Source organism: Cryptococcus depauperatus, chromosome 6 (genome assembly GCF_001720195.1).
Source record: "Cryptococcus depauperatus CBS 7841 chromosome 6, complete sequence".
Lineage (NCBI taxonomy): Eukaryota > Fungi > Basidiomycota > Tremellomycetes > Tremellales > Cryptococcaceae > Cryptococcus > Cryptococcus depauperatus.
In genome coordinates, this window is record NC_089473.1 from 374901 (window position 1) to 395920 (window position 21020).

Genomic DNA, 21020 nt, shown 5'->3' on the forward strand with positions numbered 1-21020 from the left:
TATAGCATAAGAGAGTAAAAGGACAAATAGGAGAATTTCTCAAAGACTACATTACGAGCTATACGATTAAGTGTGCCAATCACCCACATGCCTGTCCACAATATGCTCTGTGCCTATCCATTACTCATTCATACATAGCTGTGAGCGCCTTAGCACTCTACACTTCCACTGGTAAAGACCGGAGATAAGATGGGCTTTTGAGGAGTCTCGCTAGGAGATGATCTGACACTATGAGATTGGACTTATTCCTCTATCGCTTTCACACTCTCTTTTATGAGTGTTCGGATGCCGTTCAGGCTTCCTTCTAGGAAAGCAGGATTTCTTCTGATCTGCCTATAGAGAGCTTCTGGTAGTCCAACCTCATAGTGTCGGACCATCTCTTTATCATTTGGGTATCGAGACGTTCCACGAAGATTCCGTCGGATGGATCGAGAGAGCGAGTCGAACATCATCCAGTCTGATGTTTTTTCCATCGTTAAACGACCCAATTTCCTTCTTTCGTCTATCTCCCATGTAGACGGCAATGCCTCTTTCTTAAACGCTGCTGACCATTCCTCCCAGGTCGTTTCTCCGTCCCTCTCCATCCGTCTACCAAAATCTCCCACCCATATTTTCATCGTCTCTTCCTCAATGGAGTTATTCGCCAGCCTAACGGCAGTACGACGGCGATGTTCTTTTATGTCTGCGTCGTCGGAGACCGTTGTTAGGCCCGAGGAGCGAAAAGCTTTTGAGAGGAAATGAATATGGGATAGGACGGCCTGGACATCTTTTGCTGGCCCGATGAAGCGAGGAATAGACGTTGGTTCTTTCTCGTCTCTGGACTTGGCCAGCATTGAGATAGCTTGGAAGAGCTTGTCATCGCGATCAGCTCTCGTTTTTATTATGAAGGCTATCAGGGATTCCAGGACATCTTGTAGCTCGTCATCTCCTAATTCCTCGTCTCTTAGTTGAGAGGGCATGTTGTTATAGATGGATGTGAAGTAAAAAGAAATTTGTGCGAAGAGTTGAAAAAAGTGAAAACACTTGGTGCGACACTGGGTTTGTTGTCTCTATATTCTAGGTATACCAGAAGTAAATAGGGTATAGCTATGGCAATGGGTGTTCCAATACAGCAAATCTAGGACTTGTCTTGCATAGAATAGAGTATTAAAGGTAAAAGTATTCTACGATTGATCTATATATCCATTTCCTTATCCTGGAGTGTTCTTCGTTGACGGACTTATCGACTTTCTTTACCATTCTCAGTGAGGCACTTACAAACGAGCTATACAATTAGGCGTGCCAGCCATCCGCATGCCTATTCACATTGGGCTCAGTGCCTATCCGTTACTCACTCTTCAAAGCTTATTTTTCCAGACCATCTACAATGAATTACATTAGTTTTACTATCTTTTATTTCTCAATTACATTTATGACCTGATTTATATCCATTTCTGCTTCCGGCCATATTATTTTTGAGCAAACAATCCTATGCCGTCTAGAATCGCTGAGCAAGTTCACCGGCGGCCGCTTGTCGGCGGCCGTTCTCATTGTTTGGCAGTTACATATACTGCCGGCATTGCAAAGGATGAGGATTTGTATGGGCCAGACGTTCTGCCTGTCGTCCTACACATATATATAGAGTGGTGATGGTTTAGAAAGAAGTTGTTGTTGCTGCTGTTTATCATCTTGGTGAGTCTTGGTCCCAGATCTAGGAAAGAGCTGACACGTGATTTTAGAAAGGTTTGAAAAAAAAGTACAGTCAACCTTACTCAACTACAATTTTTCTTTCATTCTTTTTCATTCTTGTTTTCAACAAAGTGGGTATCACAAATTGCAGGACTCTGCACGGCATTCGCATATACGCGAGTCGTTGATACTAGCAGCTAACCTCTGCGCATAGGCTGTTTGGACGACTTCGACTTTATTTTGACGGGTCAGCAAGGGAAGGGAATCATGGCTGAGAAAGATGAAGTTGGGTTGGTTCAAGGGTCACAAGCACTCAACTCTGGGGTTCCTTATCCCTCTGCCCAAGGCCAGGCTATCGCTCTGCCATCTATTCAAGCCGCTAACGCTCAGTCTGTGATTCATGGAGAGAAATCTAGCAGATTATCATCGACGGCTTCGTCGAATGCCCTGCGACATGATCCCTCTGAAAAGGCGGGCCATGGAGATGGTGCCGGTCCATTGCCCAAGAAGGGCAGGTTTGGCTTTTTGAAGATGGGCGGGAAGAAAGCAAAGGAAAAGGACAAGGATGCGGTGAACATTTTACCTCCGGTATCGCTGTTTGCCTTGTTCAGATACTCTACCGTCCTTGAACGGGTTGCCATGATCATCGGTCTCTTTCTGGCTGTAGCAGCTGGAGCCACTCAGCCGCTTATGACACTCATATTTGGACGTTTGACCACGTCTTTTACCAAATTTGCAGTTATATCAAATCAAATACTCGCAAACGGTCTCGACGAACAGACGGCTGCCGCATTGCAGGTCGCTAAAGATAACCTGAAGCACCAATCGGGTCTTAATGCCATCTATCTGATGGCTATCGGTATCGGCACGTTTGCTACCACATGGGCTTACATGTTTATCTGGAACATTACGGGCGAGCTCAACTCGAAACGGGTGAGAGAGCACTACCTGTCGGCCGTGCTCAGGCAAGAGGTGGGGTTTGTCCTATCATCGCAACAAGAGCTGACCTGTAGCAGGTGGCATATTTTGATGATCTCGGTGCAGGGGAAGTTGCCACTCGTATCCAAACTGACTGTCATTTGGTCCAAGAAGGGACATCGGAAAAGGTGGCTCTTGTCTTTCAATACCTCGGCACATTCTTCTGTGGTTTTATTTTGGCTTTTGTCCGTTCTCCTCGTCTGGCTGGTGCTTTGTTCTCCATCTTCCCAGTCATTGTTTTGGCTGGAGGCATCATGATGACCACAATGTCCAATTTTAGTTCAGGCTCATTGGAGTATATTGCTCGTGCAGGAAGCCTTGCGGAAGAAGTGATTGGCAGTATAAGGACTGTACAGGCATTTGGGAAAGAAAAAATATTGGGTGACAAGTTTGATCACCAGATTGATTTGAGTAGAAAGGCTGGAAAGAAGGGGTCGATTATAGAAGGGTACGGGTTGGGTATCATGTGTGAGTATGTTTTCTCGCCAGCACGATGAAAGCTGATGACATGCCTCAAGTCTTTGCCATCTATGCTGCCTACGCTCTGGCATTTCACTATGGAGGCATCCTTGTTTCGCAGGGACGAGCCGATTCTGGTACGGTCATCAATGTCTTCATGTCAATTCTCATTGGGTCTTTCTCAATGGCCATGCTTGCCCCAGAAATGACGGCCATTACAAAGGCTCGTGGTGCTGCGGCCAAACTGTTTTCTACGATTGACCGTGTTCCGACTATTGATTCTGCAAGCAAAGAAGGCCTTAAACCTGATACAGTTCATGGCACAATCAGCTTTGAGGGTGTTGATTTTCATTATCCTTCTCGACCTGGAGTTACCATTCTCGAGAATTTCACGACTACTTTCGAAGCAGGCAAAACATTTGCCTTGGTCGGTGCAAGTGGTAGCGGAAAGAGCACTATTGTGTCATTAGTAGAGAGATTTTATGATCCAATAGAGGGCGTCATCAGGTTGGATGGGAGGGACATCAAGACTCTGAATCTCCAGTGGCTCCGTCAACAAATTGGCAAGTGTTTTTAACTTGGCGTATGGGCCTTTGCTAAACCGCCCTCTAGGTCTCGTCTCTCAAGAACCAACTCTTTTTGGAACTACTGTTCGTGGCAATGTCGAGCATGGTCTTATTGGATCTCGGTACGAGAATGCTTCGTCCGAAGAGAGGTTTGAGCTTGTTAAAAAGGCATGCATCGATGCGAATGCTCACGATTTTATCATGAAACTCCCAAATGGATACGAAACCATGGTTGGAGAACGTGGAATGCTTCTCTCTGGTGGTCAGAAACAACGTGTTGCGATCGCTCGAGCAATTATATCGGATCCCAGAATTCTGCTTCTGGACGAGGCAACTTCGGCTCTCGACACTCAGAGTGAGGGGATTGTACAGGATGCGTTGGACAAAGCTTCCTTGGGGAGGACGACTATCACAATTGCTCATAGGTTATCGTCAGTCCTTCAGATAGCACACTTGTCACGAGTCGCTAATGAAATACTGATAGTACTGTTCAAGACGCCGACTGTATTTATGTGATGGGTGCCGGTAAAATATTAGAACATGGTACTCACAATGAGCTTCTTGCTAAAGAGAATGGCCCAGTCAGTACAGTGCTTTGGTTATGTGTTTTTGTTGACGCCTTCTAGTACGCTCAGCTTGTCAGCAACCAGAAACTTGCTCAAGAGACCACTATTGGTGCTCTCAAGGTTGATAGCGGTCTAGCGGATGGGTATGATACCCTTGTTGATCCTGACTCTCCTCTTGAACAAACTCAGCGTTCACTTCATCGCGCCATTACTGGCAGGTCTGTTGCTAGTACCGCAATGGAAAAGATTCAAAAAGAGAGGCAAGATATCGCCGCCGAAGAAGACAAGATGCCATCTAGTTTCAAGCTTTACTCTAGACTTTTAAAGTTGAATTGGGTAGAGAAGAAGACCTACATGGTTGGTGAGCAATGACAAACGATTGTTACTCAACCGCGGCTCATGGCTCGAATTAGCAACCTGCGCTGCAATAGCCACCGGCATGGTTTATCCAGCCCTTGCCATCCTTTTCGGTAAAGCTATTTCTGATTTTGAGATTCAAGATGTGTCGAAACTGCGACATGCATTGACTAACAAGGCGCAAGTATCTCTTTTGCTTTCTGAGTTTTGTGTATTGACCCTGTTTTGCAGCTTGTGGTACTTTGTGACTGCAATTTGCGCTGCCATTGCCATGTTTTTCCAAGCTGCCGGTTTTTCTCGCACTGGATGGGATCTTAATGCAGTTTTGCGAAAAAAGTTATTTCATGGTGTGCTACGACATAACATTCACTGGTTTGATGAGGAAAAAAATTCTGTAAGTTGTTGGAGTCTTTTATATATATATTTGCTGACTTTCACTAGACTGGTGCTGTCACTTCCAATCTTGCAGATCAACCTCAAAAAGTCCAAGGTCTCTTTGGACCCACGCTTGGCACGATTATCCAGTCTTGCTCAACCCTTATAGGTGGCTGCATCATTGGTTTATGTCACGGCCCTCGTAAGCTATTTGTTTGAGCTTCTTTCACTATATTGTTAACAAGATCACAGTTCTTAGTTTAATCGGTATTGCCTGTATTCCCATTCTTGTTTCTGGAGGATATATCAGACTCAAAGTCGTTGTTTTGAAGGATCAACGTATGCGCAAGCTTCATGCTTCTAGCGCCCATTTGGCCAGTGAAGCCGCTGGAGCGGTCCGGACTGTAGCTAGTCTCACCAGGGAAGAAGATGTTGCGAGAATTTACTCAGAGGCCCTAAAGGCGCCTATGAAACTCAACTTGTGAGTAAGATATCTGGAATTATAACACTAATCAACCACAGTCGGACCTCTATCAAGTCTCAGTGCTTATATGCTTCCAGCCAAGGATTAACATTTTGCGTCATTGCATTGGTCTTTTATGTTGGTTCTCTTTGGATTATCTCTGGGAGGTACACTACTTCTGTATTCTTTACAGTTTTAACCTCAATTGCAAGTATATCATTACTTGTTTCTACAACATCTGATTATTTCTGCTAGGTGTTTGCCTCGTTACAAGCTGGAAACATATTTACTTTTGTCCCCGATGCCAGTAAAGCCAATGCCTCAGCTGCTAGCATTTTCCATACTATCGACTACACCCCTTACATTGATACAGATTCTAAAGAAGGCAGGATGTTGGACCATGACCACGTAGTTGGCCATGTCCGTATCGAGGGCGTTCATTTTAGGTATCCAACCAGGCCGGAAGTCAGGGTGCTTCGCGATCTGACAATTGACGTACCTCAGGGCACATAGTGAGTCAATCAACTCGAGGTGGAATGGTGTGATTGACACCTAACAGTGTGGCCTTGGTTGGTCCTTCTGGCTGTGGCAAATCGACTACCATACAGATGCTAGAGAGGTTTTACGATCCCCTAATTGGAAGAGTGACCTTGGACGGCATCGATATTAAGGAACTGAACGTTGCAAGCTATCGTAGCCAAATCGCTCTGGTGTCCCAAGAGCCTGTAAGTGTGATGGGACGAGGGCAGGATGGCATTGACCTAGTGCAGACTTTGTATGCCGGGACAGTCAAGTTCAACATTTTGCTCGGCGCGAATAAACCGATGGAAGAGGTGACTCAGGATGAGATAGATGCGGCTTGTAAAGATGCCAACATTGTGGGTTTTCATATCAAGTAGGCTCTTTGGCTGACCCTTGACGCTTTATTGCAGTATGATTTCATCATGTCTCTACCAGATGGATTCAACACTGAGGTCGGCGGAAAAGGATCCCAGTTATCTGGCGGTCAAAAACAGCGTATTGCTATTGCTCGCGCTCTGATTCGCAATCCCAAAGTGCTTCTCCTAGACGAAGCGACCTCGGCATTGGACAGTCAGTCTGAGAAAGTTGTGCAGGAAGCCCTGGACAAGGCTTCCAAGGGCAGGACGACGATTGCTATAGCCCATCGCTTATCAACTATCCAACATGCCGACCAGATCTATTACTTTTCAGAGGGACAAGTTGCCGAGCATGGTACACACCAGGAGTTGTTGGCAAAGAAAGGTGGCTACGTGAGTGATTTGGCTGCTGACGTTGTCCAGACAGTTGCTGATTTTGAACAGTATGAACTGGTGCAGATGCAGGATCTGAGTCGTCAATAGGCGTGGCCCATCGCATACTCATTTTCGAGGGTAGGATAGAGTAGTATCTAGGACTTTTTTGATATATCACAACTCATAGTTTAGTTTATCCACATGATATCTTGTAAACATTTAACTGTTATTGTCAATGTATAATGCTCGGAAGCGACCTGCCTTGTCTCTGCATCTAATCATTATCTATATCTACTTGGACCACAATCATGGCAGCATTAACAGGCACTGTGGTACCAGGGAAAACAAGCATCGACATGGTCCTGAATAGTTCCTTTAGCGGAATTCTTTGCATGCCTAATTCCGTCGCATATAGGCGCCTCTACCCTATCAGTAAACAAACAATCCACCAACCGAGTAAACAACAAGTGTCCAAAGGAAAGAAAGAGGATTTGTATTGTATCACTTCCCTGTTTCCCTTGACCACCACCTCGTCGTTGTGGCTGTTTTACTTCCGCTGGTACCATTGACGACTCACCAACGGCTCAGTTTGGTCCGTTTCGTTGGGCGATAAATCTAATTCCGTCGTGGTCTTGGGCGGCAGAGAGTGGAAAGGGCATGATTTGGTCTTTAATGCCAGCTCATTATCACTGGTAAACTGCTCGCTTCTTAGTAGGCAGTCTTTTAGTGATGGCCGATGGATAAGCTTTGTGCAGGGTCGGTGCCGAAAAGAAGAAAAAATAAAGTCAGCCTCTCCCACCTTTCGTCGGTTAGCAGCCTTTTTCGGTGGCTGTTTTGATGGGGTAATTTACAACTGTCATAAATGGCACCTCTTCTTCGAAACCTTACCTATCGTCTACAGGCAACGAACAAGTCCCCAAATCTTACCATTGTCATATGCTATTGCTTCCCCAACTACCATTAAACAAGCGACCACGCATACAACAACGGCAAGCAACATTTCTAGGTTACTATCTCCCATGTATGCACACGACAGGTGATGTCTAGAGACTGGTCGCGGACGCTAGGATCGTTGCCACAGGGTAACGGCCCTACACCCGACGACCATACACAGATTGACAGTTACAAAAGGAGTCGGGGTCTATTGAAAAGTCACAACAAAAGCCCAATCACAAGCGATAGCAAAGATAAATGCAAAAGAGAAATTCAAATAAATCATACATAAATAAATCCATCGGACAAGACGGAATCAAATGCAAAATAAAATGCCAAGACGACACGTAAACACAAAGTTAGCCAGTTTCAGGATCTCACTGAAACACATTCGTCGCACTGCCCATTTCTCGATGGCCAGACCCAGAGCGGCCTTTTTTGAAAGAAGGCAACCGTGCGAGACAAAAGAGTGTGTCAAACTAAAATGAAGTGAGAGTTTACAACTTTCCCTTTGTCTAGTTTGGATTCCCTTGATTGGCCCTTTCATATGTGAGTATCACCGCAAAAAGGGCTTCGTAGCGTGTGGATAGTCGAATAACGGTGGTGAGATCGGATGGTGAATCCTTTGGAACTAGATTGAGGCAATCCGATCCTGAATTCGCTAGGTTGTTAGGGACCACCCATCAAACTCACAAACTCACACGGTCCTGGTGTGATGCCTCTGCTCTCAGAAATTAGTACAAAAGCCCGTCCTTCGTAACTCTCTTTCATTCTTTCTTCATCCTCTGTTGCGCTCCCTGTCTCTCTTTACCGGTCATCCGTACGACCTTTTAACGTGGGCACCTGTTGCTAATCACTCTTTGAAACCCATCCACATTCCTTTTTTATACCGTTTACAATGCTTACCGCAAACACCCTCGCACTCCTCTCGTTGATCACGTCGGTTTCTGCCGGTGGCCTCTCTTTGGGTATTGGCGCCAGCATCAACCTTGGTGTGTCGGCCGATGTGGCTGTGAAAGCTTCTCTCTTGGAAAAGAAACTGTGTTCCGAGGCTGGTAGTTTTCTCACTGAAGTCTTGGGCGATGTCATTTGCAGTTCTCCCCAGACACGTGTTGAGTAAGTGGTGGTGTGGGTAGGGTTGTGTTGACTGTTTGCAGAGTTGATATCAACTTGAATTGTCCTTTTGGCTGGCTTATGCACAAGGAGAAGAAGTGGTAAGTGTGGTCAATGTGGGCGTGGCTGACATGGTTAGTTGTCTCCCTAAGCAGGAAGTAACCCCGTGTGACTGTGGGGCGGGCTTCATCTTTGACCAAAACCTGATGAAGTGTGTCAAGCCCCCTAGCAAGTGCGGAGACGGGCAGTGGTGGCACGAGCGAAGTGGCTCATGCTGTGACGACTCTTGGGAACATTCACCTCCCAAAGGTGAGTATGGGAGTGGGTGTGATTATGGCTGACATTGGCACAGGCGAATGCCCTAAGGGTATCGAATGCCCTACCGATTGGTTCTGGCACAAGACTTACAATAAGTGCTTCCCTCTTCACCCCCGTGTTCCCGAGCCCGATTGCAATGACTGGAACCCTGGAAAGCGTAGGTTTTCATGGATTGCAAGTTGGATTTGGCTGACAAAAGGTAGAATGTTGTGGCAAACCACCTGGACCTCACCCCACTCACGGCTGGGGCAAGCGAAGCATCCAGACCCGTCACCAGAGGACACTCTTCCCCCAGACTGACCTTGACCGAATGTACTGCCCCACTGGACTCCACGCCTGGTAGGTTGATCAGTAGATGTTTGATCTATTACTGATGGGTTGTGCAGTACTGTCAACAGCTCTACCAACAGCGAATGGTCTTATGAGTGTGTCGACTTTGCCACTGAGTTGGAAAGCTGGTATGTTTTATTGTGTTGTTGATGCTGTCACTGACTGTTTTGGAAGTGGTGGTTGTGCTTCTTCTGGTGAGGGTCGGGACTGCTCTGCTATTCCTCACGCCTTGTCTGTTGGATGCGAGATTGGCAAGTGTGTTGGTAAGTTGCTTTTTTTCTAGTTTACACGTCCACCGACTCACCTTGGCGTAGTCTACACTTGCAAGGCTGGCTTTACCAACAATGGAAGCGAGTGTGTTGCTGCCTAGGCAATATCGTATGATGGACCTTTTTATATAGTAATCTTATAAGACCCGCTCTGTAGACTACATTCACCTAAAAGTGACATGGACAATTTTGTACAATATCGTCTTTGAGTGTAAATGGATGCATCAGGCTTGATATTGTATTACCAAGTGGTGGTTTCCAAGTAGAGATTTGTATGATGAGACTGTTGCTAATGGCTGGAGAATAAAACTGGATACTATGAGTGTAATGGCTTTTCGATTGATGCTTGGTCGGATTCAAAATACGGCATGGTAGAATGAGGAATGGGACTAGTGGAGGATGGCACTCTTACCAACATTCATATGAAACTGAGCGTGGTAGGTCACTAGACGTGTCCTCACGACTCGGATTGACTAGTCTTTAGTTCCAAGATGCTGTTAGATTGTGTCTTCCATGCAAATCTTCAGTCACATCTACAGAGATCTAACAAACAGTTTGGCTTTAAACCGGTTTAAAACGTTTTAGACTGTAGCATTTTGGCTAGTATCGCATTGCATAATGAATTAGTGACAGACCATAATTCAGATGGCCTAAATCCAAAATCATCATTATAATACTAGGCATTCATCTCCCAACTATGTTCTTTCTTTACTTTCTTTCTCATCGCATCTATGGAAACGGTGCCAGGTGCTGGGTCATACACTTCATCTTCAAGACTTGGACAATCTCACGCTCTCGCCATGAAGACATCAATCTTTCCGTCCTCGCTTGTGCTCCCAATCAAGCTTCCAAATATCAACATTCACTATCAAATGTTCCCTTATAAACACATATCTCCTCCTCATAGTCCACCGTCAACCCCTTGCTCGCCGTGGTCATCGTACTCTGCCGCGGAGAATGGCTCTTTTTCGATGCTTTCGCCAACTTCGACCGGTACGCCTTCACCGTCGCCAACGAGATCACATTTCGACATGTCGAGTATGGACCGTCCTCCGAGACCGAGCAGATTGTTGCTGAGGCGTTTGAGAATAGCCAGAGCGACGTCTCGGGGGATAGACTTGCAACGGCTGACGCCACAGAGAATTGGGAGAGCGATTGGCGCAAAGTTTATGAGAGGTGTCAAGAGAGGAAGTTTGCCATTTTTAATCGTCTTTTTCTCGCAAGTTTTGTTTTTTTGCTTGCAAAGGATCGTGCTGACGTAATGCAGTTGTATCGTTGTGTTTTTCTCTGCCCTGACTGGCGTTGGCTATACTGGACCTATTTCAATGGACCCCTTGGACGCTGTAGCTGCTCCTTCGACAGATGGAGGGTTCATACTCGGCGAGCCAGGGTTTGACCTTACCAACGACCGGTTGCGTTTGGAGAGAAAGATGGCTGAGCAAAAGGCTCTAGAAGAGGCTTGGGTTAGAATGAGTAGACCGATGGATGTAAGTGTTGGAGGCTTCGTTTGGCTTGGGGTTAGTAATGCTTGTACGAAAAGCTGACGAGTCGGCAGGGCGCGTGGATGCGACAGCAACGGGATCACAAGGCTGTCCGTCGAGTGCCGGTACAACAGGGAAACGATGTGGCATATAAGACCGAGGTGACGATGGAGCCGAAGGGCGGAGCAAGTGACAAGTTGAGGTAGAAGCGCAGGACGCAAATGCCGTGTGGACAATTGTGGTAGTATAGAGAATGGAGGCGTTAGAACGGGCGGCGATGGAATGATTGTTACCAATGTCATCTTGTTCTTAGACAATATAATCTCAATAATATTCATCTAGCATATGCATCTTTGCAAAATCGTCTGTACCGATGCCGCGATGGGCTTGTTTTGACGATGATTGGGTACATTTCACGATGTGCTTTTAGGTAAGCATCATACATGACACTAGAGGTAGAAAATATGAAGAAGTCGTTACATGCAGATACGGTAGGTTATATACCTATAGAGTGTTAGTAAGACGGTCTTGACTTTTGGAGACAACTGACCGTCCGGCTGTTTCACTCGCCCGTTCAATTTTCATCACTTGGCCTCGCTTCAACCCGTAATACTTGGCCACTGGATCTGTGACCATGATACGCGGTAACTGAGTCTCCTTCAGTCGATATCGCTTGACGAGAGCTGCTTTTTCTTCCGGCTTCATGACGGTATGTTTGGGAACGAGAAAGTGTTTTGTGATGTTCACGAGAAGGTCAGATTCGGGGAAATCTTCAAGGTGGTATTCAGACTGCATTTCTTGTAATGTCTAAAACGTTGTCAGTATTGCTTGGAGTAAAATTGGCAAGATGTTGAACCTTTTTGGCAGCTGGAGATATTTTTTCGCTCCAAATAATAATCCCTCGTCTAGCACCCATCTTGTCCATTGAGCCGATGAAACTGAGCATGCAAACCATCAGACCTCTTATTATTATTATTTGCCTTGGACGCACGTCTTCATGGATGCTTTGCTGACATTCTTGTCGGAGCAAAAGTAGACAAATATCTTGTCCGTGCTATCATTCTCATGTATAGCATCAAAGCTCATGTTGGTTCGGCTAAGTATGTGTCAGCCAAATATCCTCGGCTGCGCGTATACCGTCCTCCCCAGTAACCACCTCCGCTGCTCCCCGGATAGATGCTACTTTCAACTCCAAACTCACTCGACAGATCCAGTTGCTCCATGTCTTTCCTTAAACTCTTCAAACAAAACGTTTATCTCATAATCGGCAAGCAGATAACCCTACAGGCCATCCATAATCAGCCAGCGTCCATCACAACACTCGCATTCTCAGATGTGAATGCAAGACTTGCTCGATCCCGACACATTTCGTGAACCGTTCTGGAAACACGCCATAATCTCGCCAATTCTCTATTTGCTTCTTGTGACATTGTCTCTTTCTTGTTGAGCTTGACAAAAAAGACGGAAGAGTGCTTTTACGAATATATATAATAATTCAAAGTTCAAGATGGAAACGTCGCAATAATTTATACAGATTAGGCAAGCCAACTCCAAGTCATCAATTAGGCGTGCTATGTAATGACTTCCGGGGCCCCAAGCTGAAACTTCCTTGATTGTGAAGATCAGAGCGTTATCAAACTAACCATTTCTCGAATTCAATTTACTTGAATTGTGGTTTTGCATTTATACATTGGAAAAGATTGTCTTTGCAATAGGATACATCCAGTCAAGTCGTTGTCAACTGGCGTGTACTCTTGCAGGACGCATTATCATGGACTTTTCTACTTTTGTCAGTTTATTTCTTATACTCGAATACCACTGACAGCCATGTAGGACCCGTCATCGTCTTACAGTATCTCTGCAATTCGAACAATCGCGTCTCTCGTCATCGTCCTCATTCCCCTTCTCGTGACGCTGCCTCCGCTCAGTTATGCTCAGAAAGTCATGGCTCCATACTTTGCCGATTTTGTCACGCTCGAATCACTAGTCCCTCCTGAACCTCCTACGGCAGACCAGATCGCAAGCAAGGAATTCAGAAAGCCTGAATCATGGCGCCAGGTAGCTCTCAGCTCAATCTCTTTGGCAGAAGCAGCCGTCTGGACCGGAGTTCTCGGCTGGGACATTATGAAACTGGCAGACAGGAATGATGGCACGCTTCGAGATTTACTTATTTCGTTTGGTATGGTTTCTCTATGGGTGTGTGTCATATCTCAGTCTCTTTATCATACTGACTTCCCTAGATTGTCCTGTTTTTCGTCCTCACCTTCCGGCCTCTCACCACACCTCCTTGGTCTGTCTTTATCGTCACCTTGCTTCTCTGGTGCACGTCGCTGTATACGGTGTGCCAGGCATGGTACATCCATACCATCATTGGAGCCCTCCCCGTCTGGGCCACGATTTCGCGGCTTGTTTTAGAGGCTCTCAACATCATTGCTACCACTCTAATGGTTGCCGTCTTTGGAGGCTTGAAACTCGCTGACCCAGAAGTCCTTTCGCGACTGGTGAGGTCTTCATTGATTGACTTGTGTGCGTGCTTACGTTTTGGGTCTTTTGTTTACACCAGCCTCTTGTCGCTTCTGATGATGAAGTCACGTTGTTTTCATGGATGAGTTTTAGCTGGGTCGACTCTTTCATCAAATTCGGCAACACACAGGAGCTTGAACCAGAGAATCTGCCGCATCTTTCGCTCACCCAACAGACCGTCATCGTTTTTGAGCGGTTTAGGCAATTAACGACAAGGAAGCTGGCCATGAAGCTTTTTATTGCTAATCGGTTGGACTTGGCTCTAGATGCAAGTCTAACGTTTGTCTCTGTCATTTTAAATTATGCCGGGCCTTACTTTTTGAAGAGGATTCTGTGGGTTATCTGGTCTTGGGTTGAATGTAACTAACATCTCAATAGCGATGGATTAGACACCAAGTCGCGAGAAGCAATCTCACGAGCATATGTATTTGCTTTCGGTGCTCTCCTTGCTTCGATTCTCAAGGTACGTCTCTTTCTCTTGTCTTATGTATGGCCTGACGCAAGCTGTCAGGCTCTTGTTGACCTTCTTCATCTCTGGCACGGTCGCCGTGCAGCCGTTAGAATCAAAGCCGAGCTCACTGCTGCCATTTATGATAAAGCTCTTCGTCGCAAGGATGCTTCTGGCGTGGTGTCTAGATCTGAAGACGAGACTACGGAAAAGGACGGCAAGGAGACAAAGATGAGCAATGCTGATAGTGGGAAGGTGGTCAACCTCATGTCTGGTATGTTGAGATACTACTGCATTTTCGTCACTGACACGCCTTTTAAGGGGACACCACTAGGATCAGTAATACTGTAAGCGGTGCCTACTTTATATACAGTGCCCCGTTCGAGATCATTGTTGCTTCCATTTTTCTCTACAGGTGAATCTACAAACCAAAGCGAGATTGCATCCGCTCATCTAGTCTATAGCATCCTAGGCTGGTCAGCCTTTGCTGGTACGATTGTGCTCGCTGTTGCTGTGCCTCTTAACTCTTTTGTTTCTAGTCGGAGTGTAAAGGTGAACTTTCTCATGTCTTGGTCTCGATAGGCAAACTGAATTTGAGTGCGAATAGATCACCCAACAACTACTCAAAGCTAGAGACAAGCGTATTGGGGTCATGAATGAGCTTATCGGAGCTATCCAGTTTATCAAGGTCAGTAAAAGACTTTGCTCATGGCTTCTACTGATAATCTGTAGTTTTTCGCATGGGTGGAGCAATGGAGAGCGAGAGCTGCAGAAGCGAGGGCAAAAGAAATGAAAGAGATGGTTCGATGTATATGTTTTCCTGTGCAATCAGCTTCTCATACTGATGACTCTATTCACAGCGCTTATCAATGGCATCTTCTTTTCAATGCTTTGGTCCATTGCGCCTATACTTGTCACACTTGTGTCTTTCTTCTGGCAAGTGTTGATCAACTACATTATGATGTAAACTCATATTAAACCAGCTATATCGTTATTGAAAAGCGAGATCTGACAGTGTCTGTGGCCTTTACGGCTATCTCCCTTTTTACTATGCTTCGTCTTCCACTCAATATTATTCCTACCTACGTACGTTAGTCATACGTTATGGAATAAGTCGGCTTATTCAACCCATATAGGTTGTCATCATTCTACAATCTCTCGTATCTATCAAGCGTATCGAGGATTTCTTGGCTGAGGATGAGGGTTGGTTCAAATTGGTACACAGAGGATTCCAAACAACTGACTTTTCTAGTTCCCGACTGGGTATCTTCCCTTAAGAATTCGGGTGAAATTGAGCCCAATGAAAAAACGCGTATCGCTTTTGAAAACGCAACATTCATGTGGAATTCCGGCAAGCAAAGCTCCTCTGAGGATTCTGACAAGGCAGCCAAGCCTACCCAGCTTGTTCAAGGTGGACCTACCACCTTGGACCAAAGTACTAACACGGAATCAAGTACAGTTGTCGATGAGCCCAGATTCATGCTCTCTGATTTGAACATCGAGTTTCCCATTGGTAAACTTACTGTCATAACTGGGCCCACTGGTTCTGGTAAATCTGCTGTCCTCACTGCTCTGCTCGGTGAGATGGAGCTTCTCAGTGGTAAATCGTATTTACCAAAATTTACAACCCAGTTGGATCCAAAAACTGGTTTGAGGAATTCTATTGCATACGCGGCCCAGACGCCTTGGTTACAGCAAACCTCAATCAGGAATAATATTCTGTTTGGAGAAACGTTTGATGCAAATAGGTATGAGATGGTACTAGACGCTTGTGCCTTGTGAGTATTACAAGCTTCATACAAAGGACACATTCTTACAATATCAGAAACCCGGATCTAGAAATCCTTGAAGACGGCGACGAAACAGAAATTGGTGCAAAAGGTGTTTCTTTGAGGCAAGTACAAGGCGTGTCATGGCTCACGGTTACGTTAACAAATCAAAAGTGGTGGCCAAAAGGCTCGTGTAGCACTTGCGAGAGCTTGCTATTCTTATACTCAACACGTCCTTCTTGACGATCCTCTTGCCGCCGTTGACTCGCACACTGCCAAGCACTTGACTGACAAATGCCTCAACGGTTCCATCTTGAAAGGTCGTACTGTCGTGTGTCGAATGCCTAGTTCCATTTTTTGAACGAGGCTGAATATTTTTTTCTACAGCTTCTCGTCTCTCACCATGTTGAGCTGCTTCTCTCCTCTTCCGACTATCTCATTCGCATTCTTGATGGTCGTGTAGATGCTCAAGGAACCCCTAATCAACTTCGATCTCAATGCGCTTTAAATGGACTTGTTGCCATGGAAGAAGCTGAGCTTCATAAGCAGGAAGAGAAGGAAGAAGAGGTTATGGCGGGTGAAGATGCGGATATACAGGAGGTGAAGAAAGAAAAAAAGAAAGGTCCTGGAAAGAAACTTATACAAGGTAAGTTTTACAATTCACAAAGTCATATGCACTAACAATAAACAATAGACGAGGAGCGTGCTGTTGGTAATGTCAAGTGGGAGACTTATAAGCTCTATATAGTGGCCGCCACTTATACCACATGGGCATGGACCATCGTAGTATTGAGTAACTAGTTTCGAATTCTTCTACTATTCAACAGTGACTGACGAGGTTGTAGTTTTGGGCCAGGCGTTCACTATTATCGAACGATTCTGGCTCAAAGTCTGGGGCGAAGGTAATTGGAATCATACAATATAGTAGACTTGAAAGTTGATCTTTTGCCTACAGCTTACAGTAATCAACAGCTCCAAACTTTCTTCTCAATATACAAACCTGCTTATTACGACTATACCAGTCAGTATCTAAACAACGATTTTCATCAGCATGTCTTGCACCATCGCGCTTGGCAGGCCGTCAATACTAGTCTCGCAGCACCAGTCGATGCTGCCAGTATGAGACTGAATTTCCCCCCGGCAGACACTAATCCCACGTTTTACCTTAGTGTCTACACTGCTATTGGTGAGAACAATTGATGTTAAGTCCTTTGTATAGCTGATTTTGGTCATAGTCCTCGGCGCGGCTCTTTTGGGTATAGCGTCATCGGGTATTGGGGCATGGAGCTCGTATAGGGCAGCTGTGTAAGAACACAACCTCCACAATTGGAGGAAACACGCTTATGGGCTTGACATAGCAACCTACACAATCGTCTGCTTGATCGAGTCATGAGAGGCGAGTTTCGTCTGCGCTGAATGGAGGGGTTCTGCTCACGAGACACTCAGCTACCGTCCGGTTCTTCAACACTACTCCGGTTGGCCGTATCATCAATCGCTTCTCCCGAGGTACATCAGATTGCATCTACCATTAAATGCCCGTATACTGATCGTTTTAAAAAAGATGTCGAGACGATAGACTCGTATCTCAATGGTGCTCTCCGAACGGTCATAATCTACGTAGCTAGTTTAATTGGCGCTATTGTGAGTCAGATTTTTCGTCTCAATCACACAAATAGACTGATTTTGTCATCAAAGGCTGTCGTGGCGTTTATTGTTCCTTGGTTCTTGATTCCTGCTGCAATTATTAGCTATATGTATTATCAATACTCTGTTCTATATGTGAGTTTGACTGTCATTCCAAAGACATGCATGCTGAATCGTTTTGTAGTTGCGTGTTGGTAGAAGCTTAAGACGGTTAGAGGCTACCGTGAGTAGTTTTTACTTAGGATAGAAAACGTTATGCTAACAAGTACATACATAGCTTAAATCGCCGATTTTGTAAGACATCAACGTCAAAGATCTACCAGAATCAGTGATAACACAAAGTTAATAGCTCTGGTTTTGCCGAACTCCTCGATGGTGTCGTTTCTGTTAGAGCGTTCTCTGCCGAAACGCGATTTATGGAGCAGCTTTGTAAACAAGTCGACAAGACCAACCAAGCGTTCTATTATTACTGGGTACGTATGCTTGATCGTTCGAATCGTCTAGGTCGTTGACGTCGAAGGAACAGATGATGAACCGTTGGGTATGCTGCATGATTGTAATTTTCATTTTGGCTCATATCTCTCTAGCTTCTTCTTCGTTTCGACTTTCTCGGCTCTATCTCCGTTGCTCTCACTACTTTGTTGGCTCTCAGCGGAGCAGTGCCTGCTGGTTCTGCAGGTATGGCCATTGTATCTGCACAATCTTTTGTCTCTGCTTGCTACTGGGTCTCGCGTTTCTGGGGCCAGTTGGAGATGGACTTTAACTCTGTTGAGCGTGTCCAAGAGTACTTGACCCTTCCCCAGGAGCCCCCTGCATTCATTCCAAGCCACCGTCCACCAGCTTATTGGCCTTCCAATAACAAGTCTCCGGATTTCCTTAGCGTGAGGGACGTAGAGATCAAATATGCCCCAAATCTTCCTACCGTTTTCAAAGGTTCATTCGACGTTAAGGCAGGCGAAAAGATTGGTTTGATTGGTCGCACAGGAAGTGGCAAGTCTACGTTGGGCATGAGCTTGTTGAGATTTACAGATCCCGCTTCGGGCAGTATCTGGCTTGATGGGATTGATATCACATCTATAGGTGTTGATGACTTGGTGAGTTGCAGCAAAGTATTCCCTGCTAATCGCTACTAGCGTTCACGTATCACCTACATTCCACAGGGTATGTCAGATTGCTGACCAAACCAAGTGATGATGCTAATATCCACCCCAGATGCAGTGCTGTTCTCGGGCACTGTTCGTGAAAACCTTGACCCTTTCAATGAGCATACGGACGCAGAACTCTATGATGCTCTTTCTCGAGTCAACCTAGGACCTCAAGACAATACTCCTGTTGCTAGTCGTGCTCCTAGTCGTGTTGCATCAAATCGTCATTTGGACGCGACGATGGCAGAGGATGCTGCTCAATCGTCGGCAGCATCCGCTCTTGGGTCTGTGGCAAGCTCTGCTGGCGGAAGTAGGACTTCCATAACCCTCACATCAGAGGTCTCTGCTGGTGGAAACAACTTTTCTCAGGGGCAGAGACAGTTGGTGGCAATGGCGCGAGCATTGCTGAGGAGGTCTAATTTGATTGTGAGCAACGCTGGTGTTACAGGTTTCTTACCAACATTTAGATTATGGACGAAGCCACGGCATCGGTAGACTTTGCTACTGACGAGGCGATACAAGCCGCAATCCGCTCAGAATTCAAAGAGTCGACTCTTTTGACGATTGCTCATCGTTTGTCGTCTGTCGTTGATTACGACAGGTTACTCGTTCTCGCAGATGGTTGTATTGCGGAGTTTGATACCCCAATTGTAAGGATATTGCCATGTTTCTAACCCAGCGTCTAACCTGTCACTCCAGAATCTTCTCCGTAGGAACAGTTCCCTATTCAAAACACTTTGCGAAAAATCTGGCAAATACAAAGAGCTATACAAGATGGCAGAGAAAAAGGAAGCAGAGGACGAGGCTAAGAGGGAGGACAAGTAGATGGTAGACGGGGGAATGATGTGGGGAAGGTTGTAACCCTGGGTGTGTCACAATGAGTGTGTGCTCAAGAACATTCAGCCAGCATCAATCGTACAGCAGATATAATGGCATGTTGTTTCTCTGTAAACAGTTTCTATTAATCCTCGGCATATTCATAGATAGCTAACTGGTACACCATGCATACATTGCATAGCTTCTCGACGCCATGCTATAGCGTCATCTCCTGATGCGCTCTTAAAGACGGCTCTACATGTTGACACCTTGGCCTACTACCATTCAACAAATGGACCAACACATACACGCCGTGTGCTGCCTGCCTACCAACACACACCGAATCCGCTGCCAGCTCAACACATCAAGCCACTATCTGCTCGCCAGTGTAGCACCCCATATCCTTCGCCCTTTGTGCTGCCTCATCTACCCCCCGCCGAAGCTCGTCAACCTCGCCGCACTCCTTTCCATCCTTTGCTGGATAATCAAAAAAGTTGAAAGGAGAAAGAAGAAAACGCGGGAACTGCAAGGAATGCTTTGTGTTGAGCGACAGAGAGTCACCGGGGGACACAAGAAAGGTGACAGGCAGTCTTGACGTTGCATCTGTCGACGAGAGCAGTGGTGTAGCGACGCTCCTACCAGGTCAAACAACATCCGTCGTCTACGCTGACACCCACCACCACTACCATGGCTACCCCTGTGCCCATATCAGTCCCCCGTGCCCATCCGTATCGCCGAGCGTCACCGTCGCCGTCGTCGAGTGCTGCCTTTTCAAGTCCGCTGCGAGAGTGTCTCCCACGAATCACGCTGCCGCCGCCGCGAGAGGTGTTTTGGAGGCCGCCGAGCAGAGGAGGGCCACCGAGCAGCAGCGGTGAGTCGGAGCACACCTCTGGGCGGCTGCATATGTACGCCCGCGAGGCCTCTGCCAGCCATCACACCCTTCCGACATACTATGGGTACGATTCGTCGCCGCGATTGGCGAGGGGACGGGGGCGGGGACGGCATCGCAGCGAGGTGTACGAGTACCGTGGCACTCACCATGCGTTGTACGATGCCTCGTCACCACCGCTGCGCGCGATACACCCGCCGGCAGCGCCATCGGTGTATCCGCCCTTGTACCGAGGCCGTGGCGTCCATCCGTCACCGTCGGCGGGTTTCAGAGCAGTGGACAAGACAGCGCAGGACAAAATGTCGGTCGGCCAGTCAAGACGACTGGCCCATCTCATGTCAGAGCAAAAGAGGAGAGAGTGAGTCTGTAAGGATAGGCGGGTCTGACGGCGTAGGTCTATCAACCTGGGCTTCCAGTCGCTCCGTGGCAGCATCCCTTCGTCACTGCCCACGGATTCCAAGGCAGTCGTCTTGCGCAAGGCGGTGGCTCATATCGGATTTCTGGAAGACTTGTTAAGGCAGCACAACGTCGAGTTTACGAAAAGCCCTCACGAAGAGGGCAAGAGTCTGCTTGGAGAATGATTCGTCTTGGGCAAATCGTTGGGTCAAGGTGTATTCTGCATATGTGCATAGAGATCAAACGTACTATAGATTGCAT

The 21020-nt window shown here is 46.4% G+C and overlaps 6 protein-coding genes across 6 annotated transcripts; 5 read left to right on the forward strand and 1 right to left on the reverse strand.

The window, feature by feature from the left end:
• Positions 1–1935: 1935 nt before the first annotated feature.
• Positions 1936–6793, forward strand: L203_104885 (uncharacterized protein; the record flags this gene model as incomplete). The annotated part of the gene is made up of 16 exons (XM_066214258.1): positions 1936–2640; positions 2685–3114; positions 3165–3668; positions 3718–4102; positions 4156–4252; positions 4298–4598; positions 4651–4774; positions 4826–4988; positions 5036–5171; positions 5222–5450; positions 5531–5639; positions 5688–5944; positions 5992–6157; positions 6203–6310; positions 6365–6703; positions 6755–6793. The coding sequence occupies 16 exons, from the start codon at positions 1936–1938 to the stop codon at positions 6791–6793; spliced, it is 4092 nt and encodes a 1363-aa protein (XP_066070355.1).
• Positions 6794–8516: 1723 nt separating this feature from the next.
• L203_104886 (uncharacterized protein) lies at positions 8517–9749 on the forward strand (the record flags this gene model as incomplete). Its single annotated transcript, XM_066214259.1, has 7 exons — positions 8517–8734; positions 8871–9040; positions 9084–9206; positions 9253–9388; positions 9436–9507; positions 9554–9642; positions 9694–9749. The coding sequence occupies 7 exons, from the start codon at positions 8517–8519 to the stop codon at positions 9747–9749; spliced, it is 864 nt and encodes a 287-aa protein (XP_066070356.1).
• Positions 9750–10379: 630 nt separating this feature from the next.
• L203_104887 (uncharacterized protein) lies at positions 10380–11335 on the forward strand (the record flags this gene model as incomplete). The annotated part of the gene is made up of 3 exons (XM_066214260.1): positions 10380–10867; positions 10916–11135; positions 11204–11335. 3 exons carry the CDS (start codon positions 10380–10382, stop codon positions 11333–11335), a joined length of 840 nt encoding a protein of 279 aa, XP_066070357.1.
• Positions 11336–11605: 270 nt separating this feature from the next.
• Positions 11606–12559, reverse strand: L203_104888 (uncharacterized protein; the record flags this gene model as incomplete). The annotated part of the gene is made up of 6 exons (XM_066214261.1): positions 11606–11633; positions 11680–11936; positions 11986–12067; positions 12121–12225; positions 12331–12410; positions 12482–12559. The coding sequence occupies 6 exons, from the start codon at positions 12557–12559 to the stop codon at positions 11606–11608; spliced, it is 630 nt and encodes a 209-aa protein (XP_066070358.1).
• A 341-nt stretch (positions 12560–12900) lies between these two features.
• Positions 12901–19483, forward strand: L203_104889 (uncharacterized protein; the record flags this gene model as incomplete). The annotated part of the gene is made up of 34 exons (XM_066214262.1): positions 12901–12918; positions 12963–13325; positions 13370–13630; positions 13693–13985; positions 14031–14115; positions 14164–14374; positions 14422–14515; positions 14565–14652; positions 14708–14788; positions 14833–14908; positions 14961–15024; positions 15084–15186; positions 15237–15303; positions 15353–15878; positions 15926–15994; positions 16044–16200; positions 16257–16515; positions 16564–16662; positions 16715–16771; positions 16825–17055; positions 17105–17174; positions 17228–17265; positions 17316–17375; positions 17431–17510; positions 17565–17648; positions 17698–17736; positions 17791–17807; positions 17863–17986; positions 18040–18054; positions 18101–18595; positions 18647–18674; positions 18726–19106; positions 19154–19308; positions 19358–19483. 34 exons carry the CDS (start codon positions 12901–12903, stop codon positions 19481–19483), a joined length of 4914 nt encoding a protein of 1637 aa, XP_066070359.1.
• A 678-nt stretch (positions 19484–20161) lies between these two features.
• On the forward strand, positions 20162–20944 carry L203_104890 (uncharacterized protein; the record flags this gene model as incomplete). Its single annotated transcript, XM_066214263.1, has 2 exons — positions 20162–20664; positions 20758–20944. The coding sequence occupies 2 exons, from the start codon at positions 20162–20164 to the stop codon at positions 20942–20944; spliced, it is 690 nt and encodes a 229-aa protein (XP_066070360.1).
• Positions 20945–21020: the final 76 nt, after the last annotated feature.